The sequence below is a fragment of the Podarcis muralis genome, chromosome 14 (assembly GCF_964188315.1).
Source record: "Podarcis muralis chromosome 14, rPodMur119.hap1.1, whole genome shotgun sequence".
NCBI lineage: Eukaryota > Metazoa > Chordata > Lepidosauria > Squamata > Lacertidae > Podarcis > Podarcis muralis.
The window spans coordinates 26,437,838-26,463,406 of NC_135668.1; the positions used below are offsets into that span (position 1 = coordinate 26,437,838).

A 25,569-nucleotide genomic window follows, 5' to 3' on the forward strand; every position below is an offset into this window, starting at 1 on the left:
GCCTTGCCGGCATATACCACCCATACTCGGAGATCAGCACTGGTTGTTAAGTTGCTACAGGGCTACCATTGGTACATAAAGCCCTTACCAACTGGGGACCAGTTTACCTGCAAGATCGCCTTTCCCCACATTCACCAGCTTGACCACTTCAATCTAAGGAACTGGCACTGTCACAAGTGCCACACAATACCCATTCTGCACTCGGGAGACCTTGGTCTTTTAAGTGTGGCAGCACAGACTTTGGAACTCCCTGCTTATTGACACCAGGTAGGTGCCTTCACTGTACTCATTTCGGCACCTGCTAAAAAATACTTTTGTTTAGAGAAGCCTATCAAGACATGTAGAGAATGCTGACATGTGTTGCAATCTGGTTTTTACCTTATTGTTGGTTTAAATTATTATTTTTTGATGTTTTACGTAGTTGCTTTTGTTTTTACTGATAATTTCATTGCTTTATTCTTTCTGTAAACTGCTTTGAGGGCTTTTTTTCTTTTCTTTTACAGTCAAGCTGCATATGAATTGTATGATGTAAATAAATGAACCTAGACAGCATCTTAAAAAGCAGAGACATCATCTTGCCAACAAAGGTCCGTATAGTTAAAGCCATGGTTTTCCCAGTAGTGATGTATGGAAGTGAGAGCTGGACCATAAAGAAGGCTGATCGCCGAAGAATGGGTGCTTTTGAATTATGGTGCTGGAGGAGACTCTTGAGGGTCCCATGGACTGCAAGAAGATCAAACCTCTCCATTCTTAAGGAAATCAGCCCTGAGTGCTCACTAGAAGGACAGATCCTGAAGCTGAGGCTCCAATACTTTGGCCACCACATGAGAAGAGAAGACTCCCTGGAAAAGACCCTGATGTTGGGAAAGATGGAGGCCACAAGGAGAAGGGGACGACAGAGGACGAGATGGTTGCACAGTGTTCTCGAAGCTACCAGCATGAATTTGACCAAACTGTGGGAGGCAGTGGAAGACAGGAGTGCCTGGCGTGCTCTGGTCCATGGGGTCACGAAGAATCGGACACGACTAAACGACTAAACAACAACAACAAATAAATAAATAAACACAGGGCTTTGACGACCTGCATTGAGGGTGCTATGCTACTAGCCACAATGGCTGTGCTCTGCCTCCACAGCTAGAGGCAGCAGTGCTTCTAAATACCAGGAGGGGAGAGGGCTCTTGTGTTTTGTCCTGCTTGGGGCATCTGGTTGGTTCCTGTGAGAACAGCATGCTGGGCTAAATGGTCTATTGGCCTGATGCAGCAGGCTCTTCTTGTGCTCTTGACAAGAGACAAAATGATCCACGAGAAGTGCCAGGAACCTGGCAGCTGCAGAGAGATGAGGAATCACACACCAGTCAAATCTTTCGTTTCAAGCCTTTTGTTTTCGTTTGGTGCTAAGGAAGATGCAGTGCCCATCACCAGCCGGAAAGGATGGCGCCTGCGAAAAGCTGAATGTGCTGGCAGCTTGAACATCCTCTTTTGAGCTCGGAGAGGGCGGGGGTAATTTGGATTTGGTTTGACTCCAAAGCACTCCCCCACCCTTCCTTCCTGCTATTCCTATAAACAGTTGCTACAGCAACACTCTCTTGTGGCTGTCTCACAACCTTTACAGCACGTACTACAGAGCTTTCTACAGGGCCTGGCATCAATCCTTCTAATAGCAAACTCAGGTGGCGAGTGCTGACAGGACTGCCACAAAAATGGGGCCAAGGAGGAACAAGCGGGAGGTTATCTGCATTCCCAAGGGAACCCAAAGTTTTCAGAAGTATTTTTTTTTACAAAAATGTGGTAGACAAATATTCCTGCCCCGCTCCCAAACCCCATAGTCCAATGAGGACTGAACATGCACCGTAGCCTTGGAACGTTGTGACAATTGGGGCGGGGGAGAAAACAGCAGGGGGGGAAACTGGTATATCCTGCTTGGAGGGCTGTAATATCTGAGCAGATCCATCCTTTGACCCAGACCAGGATTCTAGAATGCTCTAGGAATTCTGGAAGCAGGAACTCCAGTCTGTACTTAACTATGAGCAAGGAAAGCATTCTGAAATAAAGCTCTTCATTCAACAAACATGGCCTCCATCTATGTTCTGTTTCTCTCATGCCAAAAATCAATGGAGAGAATGGACCACAGAATGGATGGCTGGAGCCCCGAACTTCGTTTATGGGGCAAAGATATGTTGCCCCACCCCCTTGACTCATCCAATGCAAAACAGGAAAGCCCTGGAACAAAATATACCTTAGAATGAAGGAACCAAAAAAAGAAAGACAGAAGGAACAAGGTGATGTGAAGGTCCTGTTCCCTGCAGGTGTCAATGTGCCAGCGAGTTCCCCATGGAGACCTTAGTCAGATTCCTGGAATCACATAGGATGGAAGTGATAAAGGTGATGCACAGGGAGCTTAATCTTGTTTTCTGACCCAGCCGTGTTCCTACTTGACCTACACCAGACATCACATATGGCAACAGGTGTGGGCAAATGGGCATGGAATGTGAGAAACGGTCTGTCAAGCTGTTCCTGAGCCCTGACCAAAAAGATAACCACACCCTTATACACTGTACACATCCCTGGCACTCTGTAGAAGAGGGCCTCCTGAAGACACCATTCTCATCAGGAAGTCTGTTCCACATGTAGGAACTAGGCCTTTGGAGTTGTGGAACTTTTCTGTGCTGGAACCCCCTTTTCCTTACCTATCAGGCATCAGAGAATTGCAGAGTTGGAATGGGACCCATGGGTCATCTAGTCCAACCTCCTGCAATGCAGGTATCACAGCTCAAGAATCCCTGGTCATCTAGTCTCTATTTAAAACCCTCCAATGAAAGAGAATCACCACCTTCTGAAGTAGCCTGTTCCACTTTTTTCTTCAAGCAAGCCTATTCAGACATGCAAGATACTGACATGTGTCTTAATCTGGTTTTAGCTTATTGCTGTTCTTAATGACACTTTGAATCCTTTAAATGCTTGTTTTTAACAGTTCCCCTCACTCCCCAATAATTTCATTGTTTTAGTCTTCTTGTAAACAGCTTTGAGGGTGCTGGGGTCTTTTTTTGTGTGTGTAAACAATCAAGTGGTATATAAATTTTGTCAAATACCGTATTTTTTGCTCTATAAGATGCACCAGACCACAAGACACACCTAGTTTTTGGAGGAGGAAAACAAGAAAAAAAATATTCTGAATCCCAGAAGCCAGAACAGCAAGAGGGATCGCTGCACAGCGAAAGCAGCAATCCTTCTTGCTGTTCTGGCTTCTGGGATAGCTGCGCAGCCTGCATTCGCTCCATAAGACGCACACACATTTCCCCTTACTTTTTAGGAGGGAAAAAGTGAGTCTTATAGAGCAAAAAATACAGTAATTAAAACAAATAAGAGGGACCACAAAGGCCAGCCAATAGAGGCATTCTGTCCCTGATATTTCACCTAAGGTGAGATTGCAGTGCAGAAAGTTAAAAAGCAGAAACAGGGGGACAATCCAAGGGTTGCCAAGTCATCATCTGAGCCAACTGTGTTTTGGAACAAGAGGTATCATAGCTACCAGAAAGGACTAGTCGACAGAGGCTTCCCTTCCTGGCAGCCAGTCGCGATGGAGAACAAGGGAGAAAAGGGCAGGGCTGTGTAAGCTGGCTGAACAATGAGGAGCTAGGCTGGGTTTATGTGAGGCCTTTGAGGGAGGAAGACAGAGCCCAGGAAAAAACTTCTCCACTACCCCAGTTCACTTTGGCCAGTGGTGAGAAAGGAAGCGTTTCCCACAAATGAAAATGACAGTGGGAGCCCTTTTCCTGGATCCACAATGCTCTAGGGGGATAACATTTGCTTTTAATTGTATGTTGTTGTTTCCATCACAGGAGTGTTTGCTACCCTAGGCTCCTTTTGGGGGAAAGGTGACATCTAGATTTAATTGAGTAGAATGAATGAATGAATGAATGAATAAGTTGGCTGTCTGTGCCTGCCACTGACTCTGGCTCCAGCCTCTGCTGGGCTCCCTTGCTTTCTGCCCCACAAATCCCAAATGGGCCCCCAGCCAACATTGATGGAAAAGTTTAAGGCTGAACACGTCGAACCATCATAAAGGATTCCTCTTCTTTGTTTTCCAAAGTGTCTGAGAAGGGCAGCCCAGCCTTCAAGATGCCCACTCTACCTTATGACCACCAGCCCTTAACACCTTCCCACAGGGGTCTTCTAACAGTTCAGGGTTTCATACACCTGTTTTCCAGCTCAGCCTTTAGTGAAGGTGGCTTATCCCTTCGGCTGTCCATTATTGGTGGCTTTGGGGCAGCAGTGGGATGTACTGTAAGTAGGGATAAGGGAGAAATCAGACTCAGTTTGCACTGAGAATGAAACCGACCTAATTTGCACTTTCTGAAACCATACGGTAACCAAAGCACGGCCATCTTTTGTAATCCTCCAAATTCTGCAATGCAGTTCTCAAGCGATGTGTACACAAAATGCATAAAGTGTCCAAATAAATGCATATATTGAAAATAACATAGAAAAAACTGTTATAGTAGGAAAGATCACTTTGCAAAATATGTGGCTACTACATTAAATGTGTATGTTTGCAGAAATTTATGCTAAAATGCATTTTTTTAATGAGGGCTTTTGAAAAGAAATCACAAACTGATGTGAAAATGTGGTCTAAAAGTTAAGATTGGAAACAAGAGGAACAGGGAAACTGAAATTGGTGGATTTTCTCATCGCTAAAGGTAGGCAGCCACCTATTCCTCAGTTTGATGAAAGATGCCAGGCAAAGCAACCTTCCCTATCTTAGCTCCTTGTAAATCATTGTTGACCTTTTATGATGTCCGGTTGGTGCTTCTGAATCTTTTGAATGACATCGGTACAAGCGTCTGTGAAAAGTGTTGGTGTCTTCCTCTGTTATTTTACACAAGAACAACTTACAAGTCTTGGCTTGTGATCCCAAGGGCAGACTGAAAACATATTACTTCCCACTAGGCAGAAACTAAACCTGAATCTTCCAGCAACTGACTTAAAGCAATGAAAAGTGGGAGGAGGGAACCTTACTGCCTAGATAAGAAAGTCATAATTGGTAACTTTGAAGTCAATAAAAAAAAGATCCATAAAAAAGTTAAGGGTGCTTTAGAGATTTCACTTGCAGAAAACATTAGGAGAATATCTTCCTAATTAACCACTCTCTCATTACACTTGTCAGCCCAAAAGGATTATTAACAGATCATCAGCTTTCTCTAATGTCAACAACCATGAATAAATAGAATGGTTATCTCTTTCCTGCCATTCTAATTACAAAAAAATATATCAAATAGACGGGGCAAGAGGAGCTATTCATAATAGTTTCTTCTCTGCCACACCCTTAATTTCCCTATCCACCTACCAGTGGTGGACTTGGATCCTACGGTACCCTGCGCAAGGCCAAAATTTGCCCCACCATCCTCTCAATGCCTTTCCAAAGGCAGGTAAGGAGGCACCCAGCTTTGGGAAAGAGATACGAGAGCCCTGTCTGGGTCCTAGAGCCCTCCCTCCTCCTTCCCAAAGCTAGGAAAGTACTAACTAGACTTTAGGAACAAGAGGGAGGACTCTAGGACCCTGACAGACCCTCATGCTTCCTTCTGAAAGTCCAGCACCTTGTTTTCTGGGCTCTAAGACAGCAGCTCCATGGTTCAGCACCCATTGCACAGCCCTAATCTGCCCCTACACCCATCTACCATGGATATCCACAAATTCCATCTCGTTTCAAGATGCCATTATTTTCCCCATCATAAATATTTTGGCATTGTGTTCCAAAATAACTAATTTTCGGAGCAACGAGCCAAGAGGCACACATGTTTCTGGAATGGCAACTATTTCCTGGGGAAGGTGAATGAAAACAGAGACCTAAGAAAAGACTATTTATGTATGTGACCACGGCTGCATGGATGTTATTGGCCCAGAGATGGAAAGAAGATAAAGTCCCGACCAGAGAAGAATGGCAGATCAAGTTGATGGATTATGGTGAAATGGCTAAAATGACCAGAAGAATCAGAAATCAGGAAGACCAAAATTTTAATAAGGAATGGGGGAAATGTATAATTTATTTTAAAAACCATTGTAAACACAGTTAAAATCGTTAGTAGGACTGGAATATATCACTTGTAGTTTAATGGTGAATTTTGGATACAATGGAGAGGTAAAAGATTTGGATTATTATAAAAGATGCAGGAGGAAATGATTAACAATAGGACCCACAAAGGGGAATCCAGGAGATTCTTTGGAATCTTGTTTCTGTGTTGTATGTTGGATACATGACTGTAAAATTTTAGTCTGAAAAACCAAATAAACAAATTTATAAAAAAGAAAGGAAATGGAGACTTAAACTAGTCATCAGGAAAGAGGAAGGTGCTGTAGAGGTTTATTCTTAAGAACGTAAGAATATCCCTGTTGCATCAGGGTCCTCTGGGCCAGAACCCCATTCTCATGGTGGCCACCCAGTTACCTGTGGGAAACCTGTAAGAAGGGCCCGTGAACAAGAGCACCTCCTCCTCCTGTAGCCTCCAGCAACTGGAACCCAGAAGCATTACTGCCTCTGAACATGGAGGCAGAGCATGACCGTCATGGCTAGTCCCCATAGATAGCCTTCTCCTCCACAAATCTGTTCAACCCTCTCTTAAAGCCATCCAAGTTGGTGGCCTTCACTGCCTTCTGTGGGAGCAAGTTCCATATTTTATGCGCCGTGTGAACAAGTTGATTCTTTTATTGATCCTTAGTCCTCCAACATTAAGCTTCATTGGCTGTCCATCAAATACAGTGGTACCTCGGGTTACATACACTTCAGGTTACATACGCTTCAGGTTACAGACTCCGCTAACCCAGAAATAGTACCTCAGGTTAAGAACTTTGCTTCAGGATGAGAACAGAAATCGTGTTCCGGCGGCGCGGCAGCAGCAGGAGGCCCCATTAGCTAAAATGGTGCTTCAGGTTAAGAACAGTTTCAGGTTAAGAACGGACCTCCGGAACGAATTAAGTACTTAACCCGAGGTACCACTGTAGTAATATAATGATGATGAGGATTCCCACCCAATGAACAAGAATTCAGAAGCAAGAAGGCACCATTCCAAATCTACAAAGAACAATGTTAGTAAAGAGGACAAGAAACAGCCAAAACGATACTCTGGAAAGCTCCACCACTTACCTATATACAGGGAAGAGTCTTTCCTTCTCACGTGGTCGTCGATGTAGGAAACTCCTAAAGGCTGTACAGGGGTGGCCCCAATCCCTAGGAGGACTTGAGCTCCAATGAGAAGCAAATACATCATGTTGGTGGCAGTTCTGTTCCTGCAGATAAGCTCCGGGTCTGGTCCCTCATCACTGGCAGAGCCATTGACCACGCAAACATCCCTCCCTTCGGCGCCCCACCGAATCTCCCCGGCTTCGTATTCGTACTGATGGGTCAGGAATTCGGGCAGCGCTGAGAGGAGAGCCCCGAGAGCCATGACGATCCCTCCGCATCCTATCAAGCGAGGCCGGTGACCCCGGGCACCAAAATAGCTGACAAAGAGGATGAGAGCCAAGTTCCCAATCTCAAAGCTGCTGGCAATCACACCCACGTCGGCACTCTGCAGGTTGAATCTCCGCTCCAAGGTGGTCAACACACTCACCTGTGAGGAGAGACAACGAGTTTTAGTTTTCATCCTTTATTATTTTATTCACATAATATACATTCTTTACAACAAACAACTCCAAAATATACAGACAACTCCAAAATAAAATCATATGTAACAAAACCATAAGTCTCATGTTTTCATTTACGCTGATCTCCTCTCCAATAGCTTTACTTGATATTTTTTGCTGCTTTCTGCTTTCCTTATAGAATCTTTATGAAAATTTAAATCTTTTAAATCCTATACCCATCTTTAACAGTTTCAATTAATCTCGTCACCTCCCTCCCCCACAGCCCAGTACTTCCCTCCACCCGTGTGCGATCTTCTTTACCTACTATTATTTTTGTTATTGTTGTGTTATTCACTTTGTTATTCCATCCTTAATATATTATTATCCTATCTCCTTGCGCCTTTTAAACTTTTGCATATTAATTTTTAACCTCCAGCACCAACTTTTTTCATGCATTCCTTAACGCATTCCCACTCTTTATTAATTTTTTGATTAGAGTAGCCTCTAATTGATGCTGTTAATTTTACCATCTCCGCGAATTCAAGAAATTTGATTCTCCATTTGAATAATTCTGGTATTTTATCAATTTTCCAATTTTTTGCCACTATGATTCTGGCTGCCGCGGTTGCGTAAAGGAATATATTCCTTTTATCCTTAGGAATGTCACTTGATACTAAACCCAGCAAAAATTCATCTGGTTTTTTAAAGATTGAGTGTCCTATTTTCTAACGTTCCTTTCGCATTGCAGTACCTGTTCAAATATGGAAAGTGGTGTGTTTTTTACTCATATACTCGAATGCCATGCTAATTTTCATTCACACCAGTGGGCACGGTGTGACATAACAACAAACATTGTTGGGCAATGTGTTGGTGCTGACCTTTAAAGCCCTAAATGGCCTTGGCCCTGTATACCCCCATCGTTCAGCCCAGACACTGAGGTCCAGCGCCGAGGGCCTTCTGGTGGTTCCCTCACTGCGAGAACTGAGGTTGCAAGGAACCAGCCAGAGGGCCTTCTCGGTAGTGGCACCCACCCTGTGGAACTCCCTCCCATCAGATGTCAAGGAGATAAATAACTATACAACTTTTAGAAAACATCTGAAGGCAATGCTGTATGGGGAAGCTTTTAATGTCTGGTATTTTATTATGTTTTTATATGTGTTGGAAACCACCCAGAGTGGTTGGGGAATAATAATAATAATAATAATAATAATAATAATAATAATAATAATAATAATAATATAACAACAACAATAATAATAATAGTAGCTCCCTCACACTTTCCACACATGCATGTTTTCGTTCCCCTGTGATTTCCCCATGAAAATGACAGAAAAGAACTGTATGCTGTTATAGTGCTCTGAATTTTGTCACTTCTGTGGTTTTCTGGGGTAAGGGGGCTGCAAACAGGGTTTTTTTCTGGAATCAAATAAAATGGAAATGAGTGCAAAAAATGCACAACATTCCATTAGTTTTCTGGAAGTGGCTTTTATGGCATGTGGAAGCTCAAATACAATGCAGAAACTGACAAGGAAACACGAGGGAAATGGAGTAAACGGCTGAGGGAATGCAGTTTCGGGGTCATCTTACTTAACACCTGACCCACCATATTCTGTTGCAGAACTTTCTCCTCTTGCTGACAGGGGATAAGCTCTTTCAGCAGCTTTATTAGATTAATAGGCACACAGAAAATTGTTCCTCCTGAAAGGAGCAAATGCAGAAACTGTTCTGGAGAGAAACGTATATTCTGCAGCAAGCCTTTAAAAACATCCACACCAAAGACTTAAAACACACACACACACACACACAAATAGTAAAGAGCTTAAAAACAAAAAAGGACAGCCTTAGGAGAAAGGCAAAAAATAGTTGGGACTGGAGGCGATCAGAACCTCCTCATAAAGCAGATGATGTTCTCTGTAGCTGGATTCTAAGAGATTGTGGCAGCCTCTGTCCTCTTAGATATGCCCTCAGTGAACATCAGAATGCTGAGAGGACATTAAAAGATCACTGGGCAGATGAGAGAATAAGTATTATTGGACTCGTCTGTATTACTTAGTATGGAAAAATTAAAGGGGGGGGGGACTAATTTCTTGTATCCCTGAAGCCAGACAAAGCCAATGTAGCGACATACAGATGTTGTCATGTACAATTCCCAACATCCCTGACAACTGGCCACATTCGTTTGGTCCAACAGGAACAGCAGTCCAGAACATCACCTGGGTGCCACCCTGGCTACTCTTGCCTCAAAGTAACTAAAATGAGCACCTCTCTATTTCTTTATAAATCGCTTCCCACTAGCCGCCCCAGAGTGATTTACAATCCAATGAAAACATACACCCAAAATAGCAGATGTTTGTTTATTCAAGTTTATATCCCTCCCTCCCAAAGGAGCCTAGGGTGGCCGCTACTGCTGCTGAAGTTGCAGCTACAACATTTGCATGTATAAAGAGCTAAAGCTTTTGCATATAAAAAACAATATTAAAACAATGAGGTGTATATATAAATGACTTCTACATCTTGCTCAGCACTGTCTTCTCTGACCAGCTGTGGGTCTCCAAGGTCACAGGGAAAGAAAGGCTTTATAAGCACCAGCTCCTTATTTCTTTTAACTGAAGGTGCTGAGGGTAGAACCTGAGGCCTTCTGTGTGCCAAGCAGGTGTGCCACCACTGAGCCACGGGTGAGACATAGGAACATAGGAAACCGTGAGATTCTTGGTCCATCTAGCTCAGTCTTGCAGCGTGCAGTCAGTGGACTTGGGGGAACTAGGCTAGTCCCCTAAATGTTCCCGGAGAGCCAGCGTGGTGTAGTGGTTAAGAGCAGTAGACTCGTAATCTGGGGAACCGGGTTCGCATCTCCGCTCCTCCACATGCAGCTGCTGGGTGACCTTGGGCCAGTCACACTTCTCTGAAGTGTCTCAGCCCCACTCACCTCACAGAGTGTTTGTTGTGGGGGAGGAAGGGAAAGGAGAATGTTAGCCGCTTTGAGACTCCTTCGGGTAATGATAAAGTGGGATATCTAATCCAAACTCTTCTCCTTCTCCTTCTTCTTCTTGGTAAATTAGAGTATTAAAGTGTGTCCAACTCATTCGTATACATTCATGTTTATATCACGATATTTATCACTCTGACGTGATAAATACTCTGTTCGAGAGATGTTCCCTTGGTTCATTTCCTGCGTGCAAATGCATTTTGTACAGCCCTGCTTTGGCTTCCACTTACGACAGATCAGCGGGAGCGGCTGGAGCCGAGGAACAGGAATAGTCTGTTGGACAAAATAACTACACGTGGTGTTTGGTGCTTTGCGTTTAACGTGTCTCCTTTTGTTCTCAAGACAACACAGCACAGGTTTGTTTGTTGGTTCCCTGTAGCAACTAAAAGCATGCAGTTTCAAGCATTCAAGTGAAGTGACCAGAAAGACCATACCGTGTGTCTATACAGTCGCACCTCGGGTTACATACGCTTCAGGTTACATACGCTTCAGGTTACAGACTCCGCTAACCCAGAAATAGTACCTCGGGTTAAGAACTTTGCTTCAGGATGAGAACAGAAATCATGCTGCGGCGGCGCAGTGGCAGCAGGAGGCCCCATTAGCTAAAGTGGTGCTTCAGGTTAAGAACAGTTTCAGGTTAAAAAACGGACCTCCGGAACGAATTAAGTACTTAACCCGAGGTACCACTGTACTTTAGTTATAAAGTATAGAGAGGGACTCAGTTAAAGAAACATTTCCCTGCTTAGAGAATGCATCTGTGCATGTGCAGTCAGGCTGCAAACCTGTGCCAAGGCCAGCGCAATTTGGTGAAATGCGCCTGCTTCCACAATGTTGTGTTTCGGACCTTCTTTGTGGCACATCTGTTCCCCTATGAAAAATTTCACTGCATGCCACCAATGTACATCAAGTTCCTGGAGGGTAAGTCACCTTGGAAGAGCCAGGGATTTAATCTGGAACTTCTTGTATGCAAAGCAGGGTAAAGGGTATTAGGACCCCTCAAGGTCCTTAGAAGATTTCAGGGATGTTAGTTGTAAAGCTCTCATAGCACCATACAGAACTACCTTAGACCAAGTCAGAATATTGGTCTATCTGGTTCAGTATTGTCCACACTGACTGGCAATAGCTCCCCAGGATTTTGCAGGGTTATCTCTTAGTTTGGCAGCAATTAAAACCTTCCTCCAGGTGAACTTGACAAAAAGGGACCTGCCAGTTCTGACCTGTTTGTGGTTTCCTAATACAGTTCAGTCCTAATACACCCCTCACTGGAAAATGATGAGGTTAGGTGTAATGCTTAGCCATTTTTCACTAGTGTAATAGTAGTGTTTCTGCCACTACAGTTTCCATTTAAAACAGCAGGCAGTGCAGAATAAGAAACATGTGAGCAAGAACTCTTGCTGTGCATGGGGCATGGGGAACAAGAAGACGTTTGTCTGGCTCACATTTTAATGCAGGTGCACCTAATTCCTGTAAAAATGTATTGAATGGAAACACAGTTATCCTGCCGAATTTGCGCTCATCTGATTTTTGCAATGCAGTTCTCCAACACACACACAAATGTATTACATAGATAGATGGATAGATAGATAGATGATAGATAGATAGATAGATAGATAGATAGATATAGATAGATGATAGATGATAGATGATAGATAGATAGATGATAGATAGATGATAGATAGATGATAGATAGATGATAGATTAGATAGATAGATAGATAGATAGATAGATAGATAGATAGATGATAGATATAGATAGATGATAGATAGAGATAGCCTTAAATGTCTTCCTTCTGTGAGACATTTAAGAATACAGAAAAGCCATGCTTGAAAGCATCACTGCAAAATGCCTTCCTAGTACTTTGGCACACCTGGGATTGTCTTACATGACACAACCTACTCCTGAATTTGTCTTTGCTCCATATCTCCTTGGAGACACTTCTTGGCAAGTAGAGAACACCAGTAATAACACTTCAACCACAAAGAGCCTTGCGGTTTCTTCTGCGAGTGAGTGAAGGAGGGATGGCTTGCACGTCGGGCAAGGGGAGGGATGAAGGTGCAAGGAGCATCCAATGCGAGGGTTCATCCACACAATCTGCTTGTTCCATGCCTAGAAAGCAAGTCTCCTACTTGTCCCACGTTTTGCAGGCAGGAGTTCCAGCGGTTTTGCCCTTACCCCTCTGCTTTCCCCCGGGAAACCTGCTCTTTGGGGCTAAATTGGAACAGATCGCAATCCATGGAAAACCTGATGGCCATTCGTTCTGATTCAGCACCAAATCACAGGTTTTCTTTGGGGGAAAGCAGAGGGGTAAACAGAAGTGTGAAAAGGCTACTCTGAGGTTCAGTGGACCTCAGATCCATGCAAAACAGGCCAAGTTTTTGCTGGCAGCATTTCTAGAGATGCAAGCAAGGACAGATGTGCAGCAATACAGTTCAGAAAGCAGTGCAAAGGGGTTGAGAATAATTAGAAAAACAAACATTTCCCAGAGGTCTAACATCAGAAATACTGTTTGTTTTTGTAATGCAACTCCTTACAGAAAAGGAAAAGAGGGCACCTCTGAATCCAAACATCATCACAGCTATTTTTGAAAAAACAAACAGTAGGGAACCGTTTTCATTTATCGTTTTGCAAAGCGATTATGTATTTAGGAGATCTGCTTCAGGATCCTACCCCCCAAAAAATTGTTCTCATTTTAACAAGCTTTGAGCACTGATTCTGTGAGAAGACCCCATCTCCCCTCCGCCGCCGCCCTCCCCAGTCCAGTTAAAGGAAGCTGTGCTATATTCCCTGCTACTGTCACAAACACTGACTTCCAATGTCAAGAGATAACTGTCCTCATCATCATCCCCACAGAAACAGCCTGATGGGTGAAAAGCTGCTGACCTCAGCATCCACCCAAAATATCCGCCTGTCACACAAAAATGGGATTTACCAAGTAAGAGACAGGAAAAGTGGGAAGCCATGAAAGACTCAGACTCCAGACTCTTAGCTGACAGATTTGCAGAGAGCCAGTGTGGTACAGTGGTTAGAGTGTTGGACTAGGACCCAGGAGAGAGGGGTTCAAATCCTCACTTGCCCACAAAGTTCATTAAATGAGCTTAGGCCAGTTATTGCCTTCTTAACCTAACTTACCTCACAGGATTGTTGTGGGGATTAAATGAGGAGGGTTTGCCACATGGTTGGCAAAGGCTGATCGCGGGCGTCTCACAAAGGTCCAATCAATTTGTTGGATGGGGACACAGGACAGGGCCTTTTCAGTGGTGGCACCGCAACTATGAAATGACCTGCTCCTGGAAGCATGCCTGGCACAGATAAAGCTGATATTTCGGTGGCATTTAAAACCTAGGTGATTCGTAATTTATCATTGCCGTATTTTTCGCTCTATAAGACGCACCAGACCACAAGACGCACCTAGTTTTTGAGGAGGAAAACAAGAAAAAAATATTCTGAATCTCAGAAGGCAGAACAGCAAGAGGTATCGCTGCGCAGTGAAAGCAGCAATCCCTCTTGCTGTTCTGGCTTCTGGGATAGCTGCACAGCCTACATTCGCTCCATAAGATGCACACACATTTCACCTTACTTTTTAGGAGGGAAAAAGTGAGTCTTATAGAGCAAAACATACGGTAATTAATGAGATTTATCATTAGATTTACAACCCACTCTTCCCCAGGAATGGGTCGCAGCAATATGAAATACAGCATTTGAAATCTGAAATCTAAAATCTCTTTCTCTCTCAAATGTTCAGGGCCAGGGTAAAGAGGTACATCTTCAGCATAAGCCAAAAGCTATATCATCATCATCATTAATTAAATTTGTGTACTCCCCTTCATCTGAAGATCACAGGGTGGTTCACAATGTAAAAATACAAAATGAAAATACAAATTACAAAATAAAGTAAAAGCAAAACAATAACCCTCCTGACACATTTAAAAGGCCACAGAATGTTAATCAGCCAAATGCTTGGTTGAAGAGAAATGTTTTTGCCTGACACCTAAATATATGTAATGAAGGTGCCAGGTGAGCCTCCCCGGGGAGAGCATTCCACACATGGGGAGCCACCACTAAAAAGGCCTGTTCCCATATGGCCACCCTGCAGACCTCTCGTGGGGGAGGCACCCAAAGAAGGACCTCAGATGATGGTCACAGAGTATGGGTCAGTTCATATAGGGAGAGGTGGTCCTTGAGGTATATGCTGAAGGTGCCAGGCCCACTGCTGTTGGGAAGGAACCCCACAACTTAGGGCCTGCCACTGAGAATGCCTTCTCCTGGGACGTCGCTACCTCTGAACTTCTGAGTGTCCCCTCTGCCAATCTGAGCACCCGAGAAGGTCTGCAGGGAAGTTCGCCTGCAGCAGCTGCAATTCCTGTGCTGGAGCTTGCTCTTCTGTTTTCAGTTTATATCAGGCGTGCCCCTTGTTTTGTCTAGATTACCATCTCAATTGTCATTTTAAATTGTTTTAAAATGATGGTGTAACCCAGCCTGGGGATCCATTAATGAAGGGCAGGTTAAGAATGCCCTTAATAAAAACAAATATAAACAATGTGGGCAAGGAAGGAGGCGCTCAGCTGCAACGAGGCAGCAACATGGAAAGGAGGTGCTGCTGCTGCCCCAGGATGCCTGATTAGTCTCCTCTGTTCCGAATAATTTGTAAAATAAATCCCCCGGCAAATTAAGGTTCCATTTTGGAGCTAACAAACAACACCAATTTGCATCCGGAGTGCTTCTGACACATTTTAATTGCCAGATGTAAGAAAAGTTCATTCTCACTTGCTCCATATTTCCTGAAGATGAGCCTTTGCTCCCTAGAGTGCTGGGAATTCAAACTCCTGGGAACCAAATTTTGTACTTACAAGCATTATATAAGTTCTCTCTCTCTCTCTCTCTCTCTCTCTCTCTCTCTCTCTCTCTCTCTGACACACACAGACTTACCTGCCAAGCTGTTAAAAACACCACAAGTAATCTCTCTCCCACACATCTCACAGGCACACAGAGATGTAGGTGGTAAGAACAAAAGCTGCATCTTATTGAGAAGCAGATGAATTGGAATTCATCAACCCACCTGACATAGTTTTTAAAAGCCTAAGGAAGGCTGATCGCCGAAGAATTGATGCTTTTGAATTATGGTGCTGGAGGAGACTCTTGAGAGTCCCATGGACTGCAAGAAGATCAAACCTATCCATTCTTAAGGAAATCAGACCTGAGTGCTCACTGGAAGGACAGATCATGAAGTTGAGGCTCCAATACTTTGGCCACCTCATGAGAAGAGAAGACTCCCTGGAAAAGACCCTGATGTTGGGAAAGATGGAGGGCGCAAGGAGAAGGGGACGACAGAGGATGAGATGGTGGGACAGTGTTCTCGAAGCTACAAGCATGAGTTTGACCAAACTGTGGGAGGCAGTGGAAGATAGGAGTGCCTGGCGTGCTCTGGTCCATGGGGTCACGAAGAGTCGGACACGACTAAACGACTAAACAACAACAACAAGGAAGGAACATAGATGGTTTTAATAGACTAACCAATGTAAGAAGGGCACTATGGGGCAAGGCACACGGCCCATCTTATCCAGCCTCCAGTTCTCTCACCGGCCAACCAGACACCCCAATGGGAAGCCAAAAAACAGGACCCCTGCACAACAGCCTGTTCCCCTCCTGTGGTTTCCAGCAACTGGTATTCAGATGTATAATGCCTCCAAAAGTGGAGGCGGAATACAACCCTCATGCCTAGCAGCCACTGATAGCCCTTAACTGTGAATATGGCTAATCCTCTTTTAAAGCCATCTAGATTGGCGGTCATGGGACGCAGGTGGCGCTGTGGGTTAAACCACAGAGCCTAGGACTTGCCGATCAGAAGGTCGGCGGTTCAAATCTCCATGACGGGGTGAGCTCCCGTTGCTCAGTCCCTGCTCCTGCCCATCTAGCAGTTTGAAAGCATGTCAAAGTGCAAGTAGATAAATAGGTACCACTCTGGCGGGAAGGTAAATGGCGTTTCCATGCGCTGCTCTGGTTTGCCAGAAGTGGCTTAGTCATGCTGGCCACATGACCCGGAAGCTGTACGCCGGCTCCCTCGGCCAATAAAGCGAGATGAGCGCTGCAACCCCAGAGTCGGTCACAACTGGACCTAATGGTCAGGGGTCCCTTTACCTTTGCAGGTTGGCGGTCATCACTGACTCCTGCAGAATCAAGTTCCATAGTTTAACTATGCACAGAATGATGGCAGGCTTTCCTTTATCCAGATGTCCTCAAGTTCTAATATTCGAACTAGAAATACTTTAATTCCACTGGATCTTTTGAATTAGGTGCAGGATCCAAGATGAAACTAGTCTAATACAGGACAGAGAGGCATACACTTCTTGCAATCTTAAAAATAAAATAAAAATGCAACCACTTGATGGATTCTTGCCAGATCTGCCTGGGATTCTTTATACATGTTTAGTTCTTTCTGGAGAGCCAGGAGGATCACCTACATCAAATCCCAAGCCAAGCAAGCAAACCCAGTATCTGCCAACAGAGAATAACACCCCGAGCATATGATACAGTCGGCTTTGGTCCACAAAAGCTTTTGCCACAGTAAATCTGTTACCACAAGGGATTGTGTGTTTGCTGTAACTGAGCACAGCTTCCCCATCAGCATTTCTCCTCAGTGTTTTAAGATGTTGCAGCTTGTATTGAGAGGAGAAAGCCTGAATGTCAGAGATGGAAATGCAGTACAATCAGATCTTACGCACATTCAGTTTGTGAGATTTCAACCTTACGTGGCTGAAGGCTGAAGGCTGGCAAGCTGAAATCTCACAAATTAAATGTATGGAAGACAGAAAGTGTAAAAGCACTTTCTTTCTTTCTTTCTGGGTTTTCTCAGTACAGCACAGAGCCTTGATCTGCCCAACTGACACCTAACATGGATCCCGTGCAATGGGCACACAGTGTGTGAACCAAGCCTGAGAGAAATAGGCATGACAACACACACACAAAAAAAATATGGGAGGAGGTGAACCTGGATATAATCGACAAATAGACAGATGCAATTTCAGCAGGCTGCAGCAGGAGAGAAGGCAAGCGAGGCTGTTTCATTGGCTCTGCTGCCTTTGGCTTTCCTTCAACTGTCACCTAGCTGCAACCATTCCATCAGGATGCAAAAGAGAGAGAAGGGAAGCAGGGCTGTGCCATCAGGATCTTACCTTTTTGCTCCTTCAACTGTCTCTGAGAAGTAGCATTTTCATCAGGCTACCTAAGCCTTTTCCATCCCAGCTAGTTGTTATAGGAACACTAACTTTAAGAACTGGGGAATGAGCTTGCTTTTTTCTTCCTCCCTCTTCCTCCCTTCTTCCTTTTATGCTGTGTCTTCGAGATTGCAAATCTGAGGACAGAGGTGGCCTTGTTTTTCAGCCTGAACTGGCCCAGCTCCCCCTCACTCTCCCAATTAGTATGCATTTTCCTTGACACCACAGCTCTTCCCTTTCCTAGTCTCCTTCCCACCATGAGGTCTCTTTACCATAGGTGGCCCCAGGTCCAGTCCTCAACATCTCTAGGTAGGGCTAAGAAAGAATCCCTGTCTTAAACTCTGGACAGCTGCTGACAGTCAGTGGGAGCAATACTGAGTGAAGTGTGGCAGTGGTCTGATTCATGCAATTTCCTATGTTCACCCAGCCAGCCACATTCAGAGCCAGGACTGGTGAGCAATAATCAACTTCTCCAAAGGCCTCAGTTTAAACAGCTAGCCCAAAGCAGGCATGGAACTGCTTTCTTCAGCAACACATCCCCCAGATGGACAGTCTTTTATCTGAAGCACCCCCTGACTCTGGCAGATGTTGGGTCCTTGCAACTAGGTCAGCCTGAACTGGAGCTCTCTGGCACTCTCGAAGGCTAAAGACCGAGGAGAGAAAATTAAATCAGGCTCTTTGCTCTGCAAAAAAATGAAAAAAGCAACCCTGGAAGCTGTCAGACCTGAGAGCTTTGCTTCTTGCTGCAAAAGGAATAATTCTGTTTCGAGATAAGCCACAATATCAGCTTCAGGGTGGGAAATATTATTATTATTATTATTATTATTATTATTATTATTATTATTATTAAGCACAAACATTCTCTGTTAGACAGAAGGAGAGAGGTATGCAACACTCTCCTAAGAAGGACGGGGGCTTTATAAGATTGAAATGGGGGGGGGGGGGCAAGCAGAGAAGAGAAATCCAATTGTAGAGCATAGTTTTATCTCCTTTTCAAAACCAAGCTTTCTGGCTTGCTCTGCTCCACCAAACCTCTCACAACGCCAACATCACTGAGGATTTGGCTATTTGCAAATTGACCAGTTTAAAATAATAATAATAAAATTGAAGGATAAATTGATTACTGGTTAAAAGGGGACTAACCAACTGAAATGTCACTAATCGTCTGACAGGCCTCATATTAAGAACACTTAGCACCTGCAGTTGAAGCGCTCAACATGTGCCCAAGAAATCCTACAACAGCCTTGGAAGGTAGACCAGTTTTCTCATCCCGTAGTTGCAGGGAGAAGGTTGAGGATGAAAGTCCATGCACCTAGATATGGATTTGCTGTTTTCTATATATGCTTTCGCAACATCAATTAGGAGATGTCCAGGGAGACCAGAAAGCAGCCTATGTCCCCACAGCTCATGACCATTATTTTAATATTAAAAAGTCACCAGATGTGCCTAGAAGCTATAACACTTGTCCCTCTCCTTTTTCTAATGCCTTTTTGCAGGTCCCAGCACCATTTCAAGTGAGAGGAAATTCAGGACGGGGCCTTTTCTGCTTTGGCACCCTACCTCTGTAACTCGCCCCAGAGAAGTTCAACTGGTGCTGTCCCCATTGCCTTTTCAGCGCCGGATGAAAGAGGATTCAGATGAGTCACCCTGACTTTTTAAGACGTTCAACTCAACTGTTCTTCCTGTATTCATCTCATTTCTTTATGTAACTTATAATTTCCATAATGCTGCTTAAGGCCCTACTTTCAAAGCAGTACACAATAGGAAAACAGCCTAAATCATATTGATCCTGTATGGTTTCCATATATTTTAAAAACAGCTCTGGGTTTGGCTGTGTAATCCAGGGGTCAGCAAACTTTTTCAGCAGGGGGCCGGTCCACTATCCATCAGACTTTGTGGGGGGCCGGACTATATTTTGGGGAAAAAATATGAACAAACTCCTATGCCCCACAAATAACCCAGAGATGCATTGTAAATAAAAGCACACATTCTACTCATGTAAAAACATGCTGATTCCCAGACTGTCGCGGGCCAGAATTAGAAGGCGATTGGGCCGGATCCGGCCCCCAGGCCTTAGTTTGCCTACCCATGGTGTAACCTAAGAAGCAATATAGAATAGAATAGAATAGAAAATATATATTCTATTACATATAGTTGCCTAAAAGCAATAATAAATAATAAATTACATAAATATATAAATGCCAGAAGAGTTACAAACCCACCAAGTCTCTTGCCTACCTGCCCTCAATATACTGATTTACAGTGCAATGCCTACTCAGGAGTAAACCCAATAGAATTCTGTGGGGGTTGCTTCCAGGTAAGAAGGGTTAGCAGTGCAGTTTTAGTCAGCCAAAGCCTTAAAAAAGCATGCTTTATCGGGCCTCCTGGCCTGATCGCCTGGAGGGCCTTCTTCCTCGCCAGAGGTGACCAGGGAAAACCAGTACAGTGGTACCTCAGGTTAAGTACTTAATTCGTTCCGGAGGTCTGTTCTTAACCTGAAGCACCACTTTAGCTAATGGGGCCTCCTGCTGCCGCTGCACCACCGGAGCACAATTTCTGTTCTTATCCTGAAGCAAAGTTCTTAACCCGAGGTACTATTTCTGGGTTAGCGGAGTCTGTAACCTGAAGCGTATGTAACCTGAAGCGTCTGTAACCCGAGGTACCACTATATTGGCAAGTCTGCTGGGAAGCTGACCACCGTGAAGGGAATCGAGCGTGGACTGAACCCGACAGGGTGAAACTCCCGAGCTGAGTGGGGCCTTTGCCGGTGCCATTTCAGTCCACCCTAATTTCTATTTTCGAAGTGCTTATGGGATAATTAGACAGGATCCAAACAAGAACATAAACAGAACATTACGAGAACGTGAAAATAGCAGGGTGCATGCAGCCGCCTCTGAGCAAGCAGCGTGGGTTTGCATTTGCATAAAAGCTATGCAAAGTGGAAGATGTGGACACAGGGAGGTGCAGGCGGCACAGCCAAAGCCCTTCATACGTGTCAAATGGCAGCTGAGAGCCCTTGTGAGGCTGCAGAAGAGCCCCCTTTGCTGTGCCATCTTGGCGAATGTTCTGGAAAACATTACCAGGGATATTTTATTTTGGAGGTTGTGAAGCACAGGGATGTGGACGCATGCTCTGAATAAATAAAGGCTGTTTATATATCACCGGCACTGTGGCAGGTGCCACATATTGCCAATAAAAATTAATACATAAATAAAGGACCTACCCACGTGATGCCGACACGAAATCCTACACAAACACTATGTAATAGAAGGAAAGAACATTGCCCCCCCCTCGTCTCTCTGCCTCCCTCCCCTCTCTTACCCCCCCCCCCACTGCATGATGCATAGCTGTCAACTGTTCCCTTTTTTTAAAGGGAAATTCTCTTATTCCGAATAGGATTCCTCGCAAGAAAAGGGAAAAGTTGACAGCTATGGCATGATGTCTATGACAATAGTGTTTCATACCAAACATAAGCGAGCTGCGAAAACAACTCTATGAATCAAAAAAGGAGAGGCTATCCAGTGGTACCTCAGGTTACAGACGCTTCAGGTTACAGACTCCGCTAACCCAGAAATATTACCTCGGGTTAAGAACTTTGCTTCAGGATGAGAACAGAAATCGCGCAGCAGAAGCGTGGCAGCAGGAGGCCCCATTAGCTAAAGTAGCGCTTCAGGTTAAGAACAGTTTCAGGTTAAGAACAGACATCCAGAACGAATTAAGTTCTTAACCCGAGGTACCACTGTATGTGCTTTTATTTGTTTAATTGTTTGTTTTGTGACACAAGAAAATATCTAATAAAAAATAATTAAGAGAGAGAAATGAGAGAAAAGATGAGAAATGAGAAAGAGAATACACCTCCCCCCGATCGTTTCATTGTTTTCTTTTTGTAAACCACTTTGAGAGTGTGTGGTTTTTAAAAATAATAATAATCAAGCAGTATATACATATCATGAAACAAATAAATAATCTAGAAAGAAATTTAACCTGCATACAGCACACATTAGTTATTACGGGAATTAGTAATACCGTAATACGAATTGCTAACGAATACTGATATAAATTCCTTCCTCTGACATGCTTCCCCATTCAATGTCGCTCAGCCTCCTGGCTCTCAGCCACAATTCCCCCCTGGCTCTCTCCCTGGGGCCAAACCATCTCACAGATCACCCCCAAAATCTCATGACTATAAGAGTTTCTGAAAGAAATTGACATCACCTTAGTCTCTCCCTCTAGGCTTGTGTGTGTGGCGCTTTCTCAGGCTTCTTGCTGCTGTGCCCCTTTCAGACCTCAATCAGCTGTGCTGCACCCATCCAGCTACAGGTGGTTTTGGTGAGTATCTCAGGGGGTTCCAAGGATGGCAAATAGACTGGTGAGAAGAGGAATGTCCCTTCTCTCCCAGCCGCAGGCCTCTCCTCTTCCAAAGCTAGCAAGTCAGGGCAGAATTATTCTACCCACAACCGTTTCCAAACGGCCCATTTTCCCACATGCTTGCATTTTTATTTATATTTTGAGCCAGCTCTGATGATTTAATCGTCTGTCTTGCTTCTGCTTTGCTTTTTTTTTTTTTGCTTTTTAATTGCTTTAATTGTTGTTCTACTGGGGTTCTGTTTTTTTTGGAGGGGGGCGTTGGAGCTGTTATCCACACTGAGCACTATTGTGTTTTCTGGAAAGGCTGGCTATAAGTTATCCTAATGAATAAATTAATAGTTATATCTGCTAAGGAAATGTGCTGCGAACGCCAAAGCAGTCAGGTTTGGTCCCTGGTATCTCCAGGCAAGTGGCGGAAGGCTCCACTTGGAATATTCAGAGAGCAGCTGCCAGTCAGTGTAGACAACCCTGGAAGAAAAGGACAACCAGATGGATCAAGGGGTTGAGCCACCCAGCTATGAAGAAAGGCAGCAGCATTTGGGACTCTGGTTTAGAGAAAAGGCAAGTAAGAGGGGACATGACCGAAGTCTATTAAACTATGCATGCAGAGCCTCCAAGTGTCCCTGTTTTCCAGGGACAGTCCCGGCTTTACAGAAGCTTTCTTGGTTTCTGATTTGATCCCAGAACCAGTGGTGTAGGAAGTGTGGTGAGGTGGGTGCGGGCCGCCCCAGGAGTCATCACTGAGGGGTGTGACAAAATCGCCAAGATGTGTGTTTTTGAAAAAATAACTCCCGCACCCACCGCACGCCCCTTCCTACACCCCTGCAGGAGCACCTTCCCCTCGAGCGATTTCCAGAAACCAGAAGCGTTGCCGCCTCCAACTTTGCAGGCAGAGCACAGCCTTTATGGCTAATAATAATAATTTATTATTTGTACCCCGCCCATCTGGCTGGGTTTCCCCAGCCACTCTGGGCAGCTTCCAACAAAGATTAAAAATGCATTAACATGTCACACATTAAAAACTTCCCTGAACAGGGCTGCCTTCAGATGTCAGGTAGTTGTTTATCTCTTTGACATCTGATGGGAGGGTGTTCCACAGGGCGGGCGCCACTACCGATCTCCATGTCCGGGCTGAACGATGGGGGTGGAGGCGCTCCTTCAGGTATACTGGGCCGAGGCCATTTAGGGCTTTAAAGGTCAACACCAACACTTTGAATTGCGCTCGGAAACGTAGCCTTTGACAGCCCTCTCTGCCATGAATCTGTCTAATCCACTGCAGGGCCTGCAGCATGCCTAAGCGTCTCTCCTGAAGGGGAGGTAGCAGGCGGACTGCCTGCAAGCTCTGCACTGCTTTTTCGAGCAGCTCGGGGCTTGTGTCTGCCCACCGCCTCAGCCGCCCTACAGCTGAGGGGGAGGCTGCAGAGAGGCTCCATGCAATGCGCCCTGCCTTGGCTTGCCCCGCCCCCATGGGTGGCTCGCTCTGCCCCTGGCTGCAGTGCATGCGTGCAGCCCCAGGCACCCAAGCGGCTAGCTACACCGCTGCCCAGAATGTCCTGTCTTTGCTTAGGATGTCCTTATTTTCATCAGAGAAATGCTGAAGGGTATGATGTGGGAGAAATTGGGTATAGAAAAATGTTTTTTTTCCCTCTCTCAGAAGACTAGAACTCGTGGATATCCAGCTGAATGTTGAGATAGCCAGGACAGACAAAAGAAAGGACCTCTTCATGCAACAGTTGCGTGGAACTCACTCTAATGGGACTTAGTGATGGCCACCAGATTGAATGGCTTTCATAGAGGATTGGGCAAAATCACGGAGAAGGCTTCCAATGGAAGTCACTCGCAGTCAGAGGAGACACTACTGAACCAGACAGGCAAATCAATAGACCTAAAATAAGACAGCTTTCTATGTATCCCCTCCCATGAAATCCTTTGCACATTGCATAGGATACTGGGGTACATTCTTAGTTGCACAAAAGAACATGTTGCACATAGGGCAGGCCTATGGGGTCTTGTCACCCCAGGACACAGTTTGAGTTTTCTTTTGGCTACACACTGCAAGGTATGGTGACTGGTGCCTTTCTGAAAAACCAGTCCACTCCTAGGATCCTCATGAGCTACAAAAGCAATGTCAAGGTTCCCCAGACTATAATTTTAGAACCACTGTTCTAACCACGATGCACCAAGAAAAACTACTAGTCATTCAATGAGGGATGAGGAACCCGTGGCCCTCCAGATGTTGCTGGCCAATCAGATGATGGGGACTGTAATCTAGCAACATCTGGCAAGCCACAGTTTCCTCATCCCTGGCTTAGATAATGGACTTTGTAGACTTTCTGTAAGGGCCTTGTTGCTTTGGTGATGGACCAAATGACAACATTACCAACGCAGATTGATAGCCACTTGAAAATGGTTTCTCCGTGGCTGAATCACATTGCCTTAGTAGCATACGAATGCTGGAATCAAACAGGTCCATGTTGCTGTCATAAATGCCCAGCCTGCTGTTCTGATGCAATCCAGTGCTGACACTTTCTCCAGCAAGCAGTAAGAATGCCTGCAACTATTCCATAAAATCCCAGCAACTCATTCAGTGGCTCGGGGAGAAGGCTCCAGCAACAGATGATCGGCCACAGGACATCCATTTTTAAAATATTTAAGCTAAATCTGCAGAAACGAAAAATGGGGAAGGGCGTAACCGTTGGCTTCCTGGCAACCTAAAAATGTTTCTGTGGGTTATGTGATAAATTGCAACTGACCTGTTTCAAGGAGGGTTGAAACTGGATTGTAAAACATTTCTAAAAGTGATTTATAAACGGCAAACAATTAAAAAAAATGCTACTTAAGCAGCACAAAACTGAAGCTGGCCTTTGGGATAAAAGAGAAACGTACGGCTTTAAACATCTTAATGCTTTTCTTCTGTAACAGCATTGTGGGTAGCATAAACATGAGCTTGAAAGAAACCCCACAAAGGAGTGAGCAAAGTTGGTCTCACTGATAAATTCCTTAGGTATACTTGCTGGTTGTCCCGAGCCCCACCTAGGGCTTGTTTTGGCTGGCTCAGTATAATCCTAATAATAGGTTTTGCAGAAGGGAAGAGGGTGGTGTCAAGTAGCAGCAGTGGCATGATAAAGTCTGGCTAGCTCTTAAAGCACTCTGCATTTGCATCACCCGACCAGCCTGTTGCGACGTGCAACTGGCTGCTCACTATGGACTGAATGCTCTCACATGTTCCAACACAGCATAAAGAAAGGACATCCCTTTGGCGAGCTGCATTTAGTGTGGCGGCACTTGCCCTTTGGAACTCCCTCCCACTGCATATCAGACAGGCGCCTTCTTTGCAGGCTTTCCGGTACCTGCTAAACATATTCCCCTTTCAACAAGCCTCCTAAA

At 44.7% G+C, this 25,569-nt stretch overlaps 1 protein-coding gene across 1 annotated transcript in view; it reads right to left on the minus strand.

Annotated features, from left to right (window-relative positions):
* Positions 1-25,569, minus strand: part of SLCO3A1 (solute carrier organic anion transporter family member 3A1) — a 113,184-nt gene that overhangs the window by 75,173 nt on the left and 12,442 nt on the right. Inside the window, exon 2 of the mRNA XM_028706137.2 lies at positions 7,139-7,604. Within this exon, the coding sequence (XP_028561970.1) occupies positions 7,139-7,604 (466 nt within the window). The remainder of the gene's footprint in view (positions 1-7,138; positions 7,605-25,569) is intronic.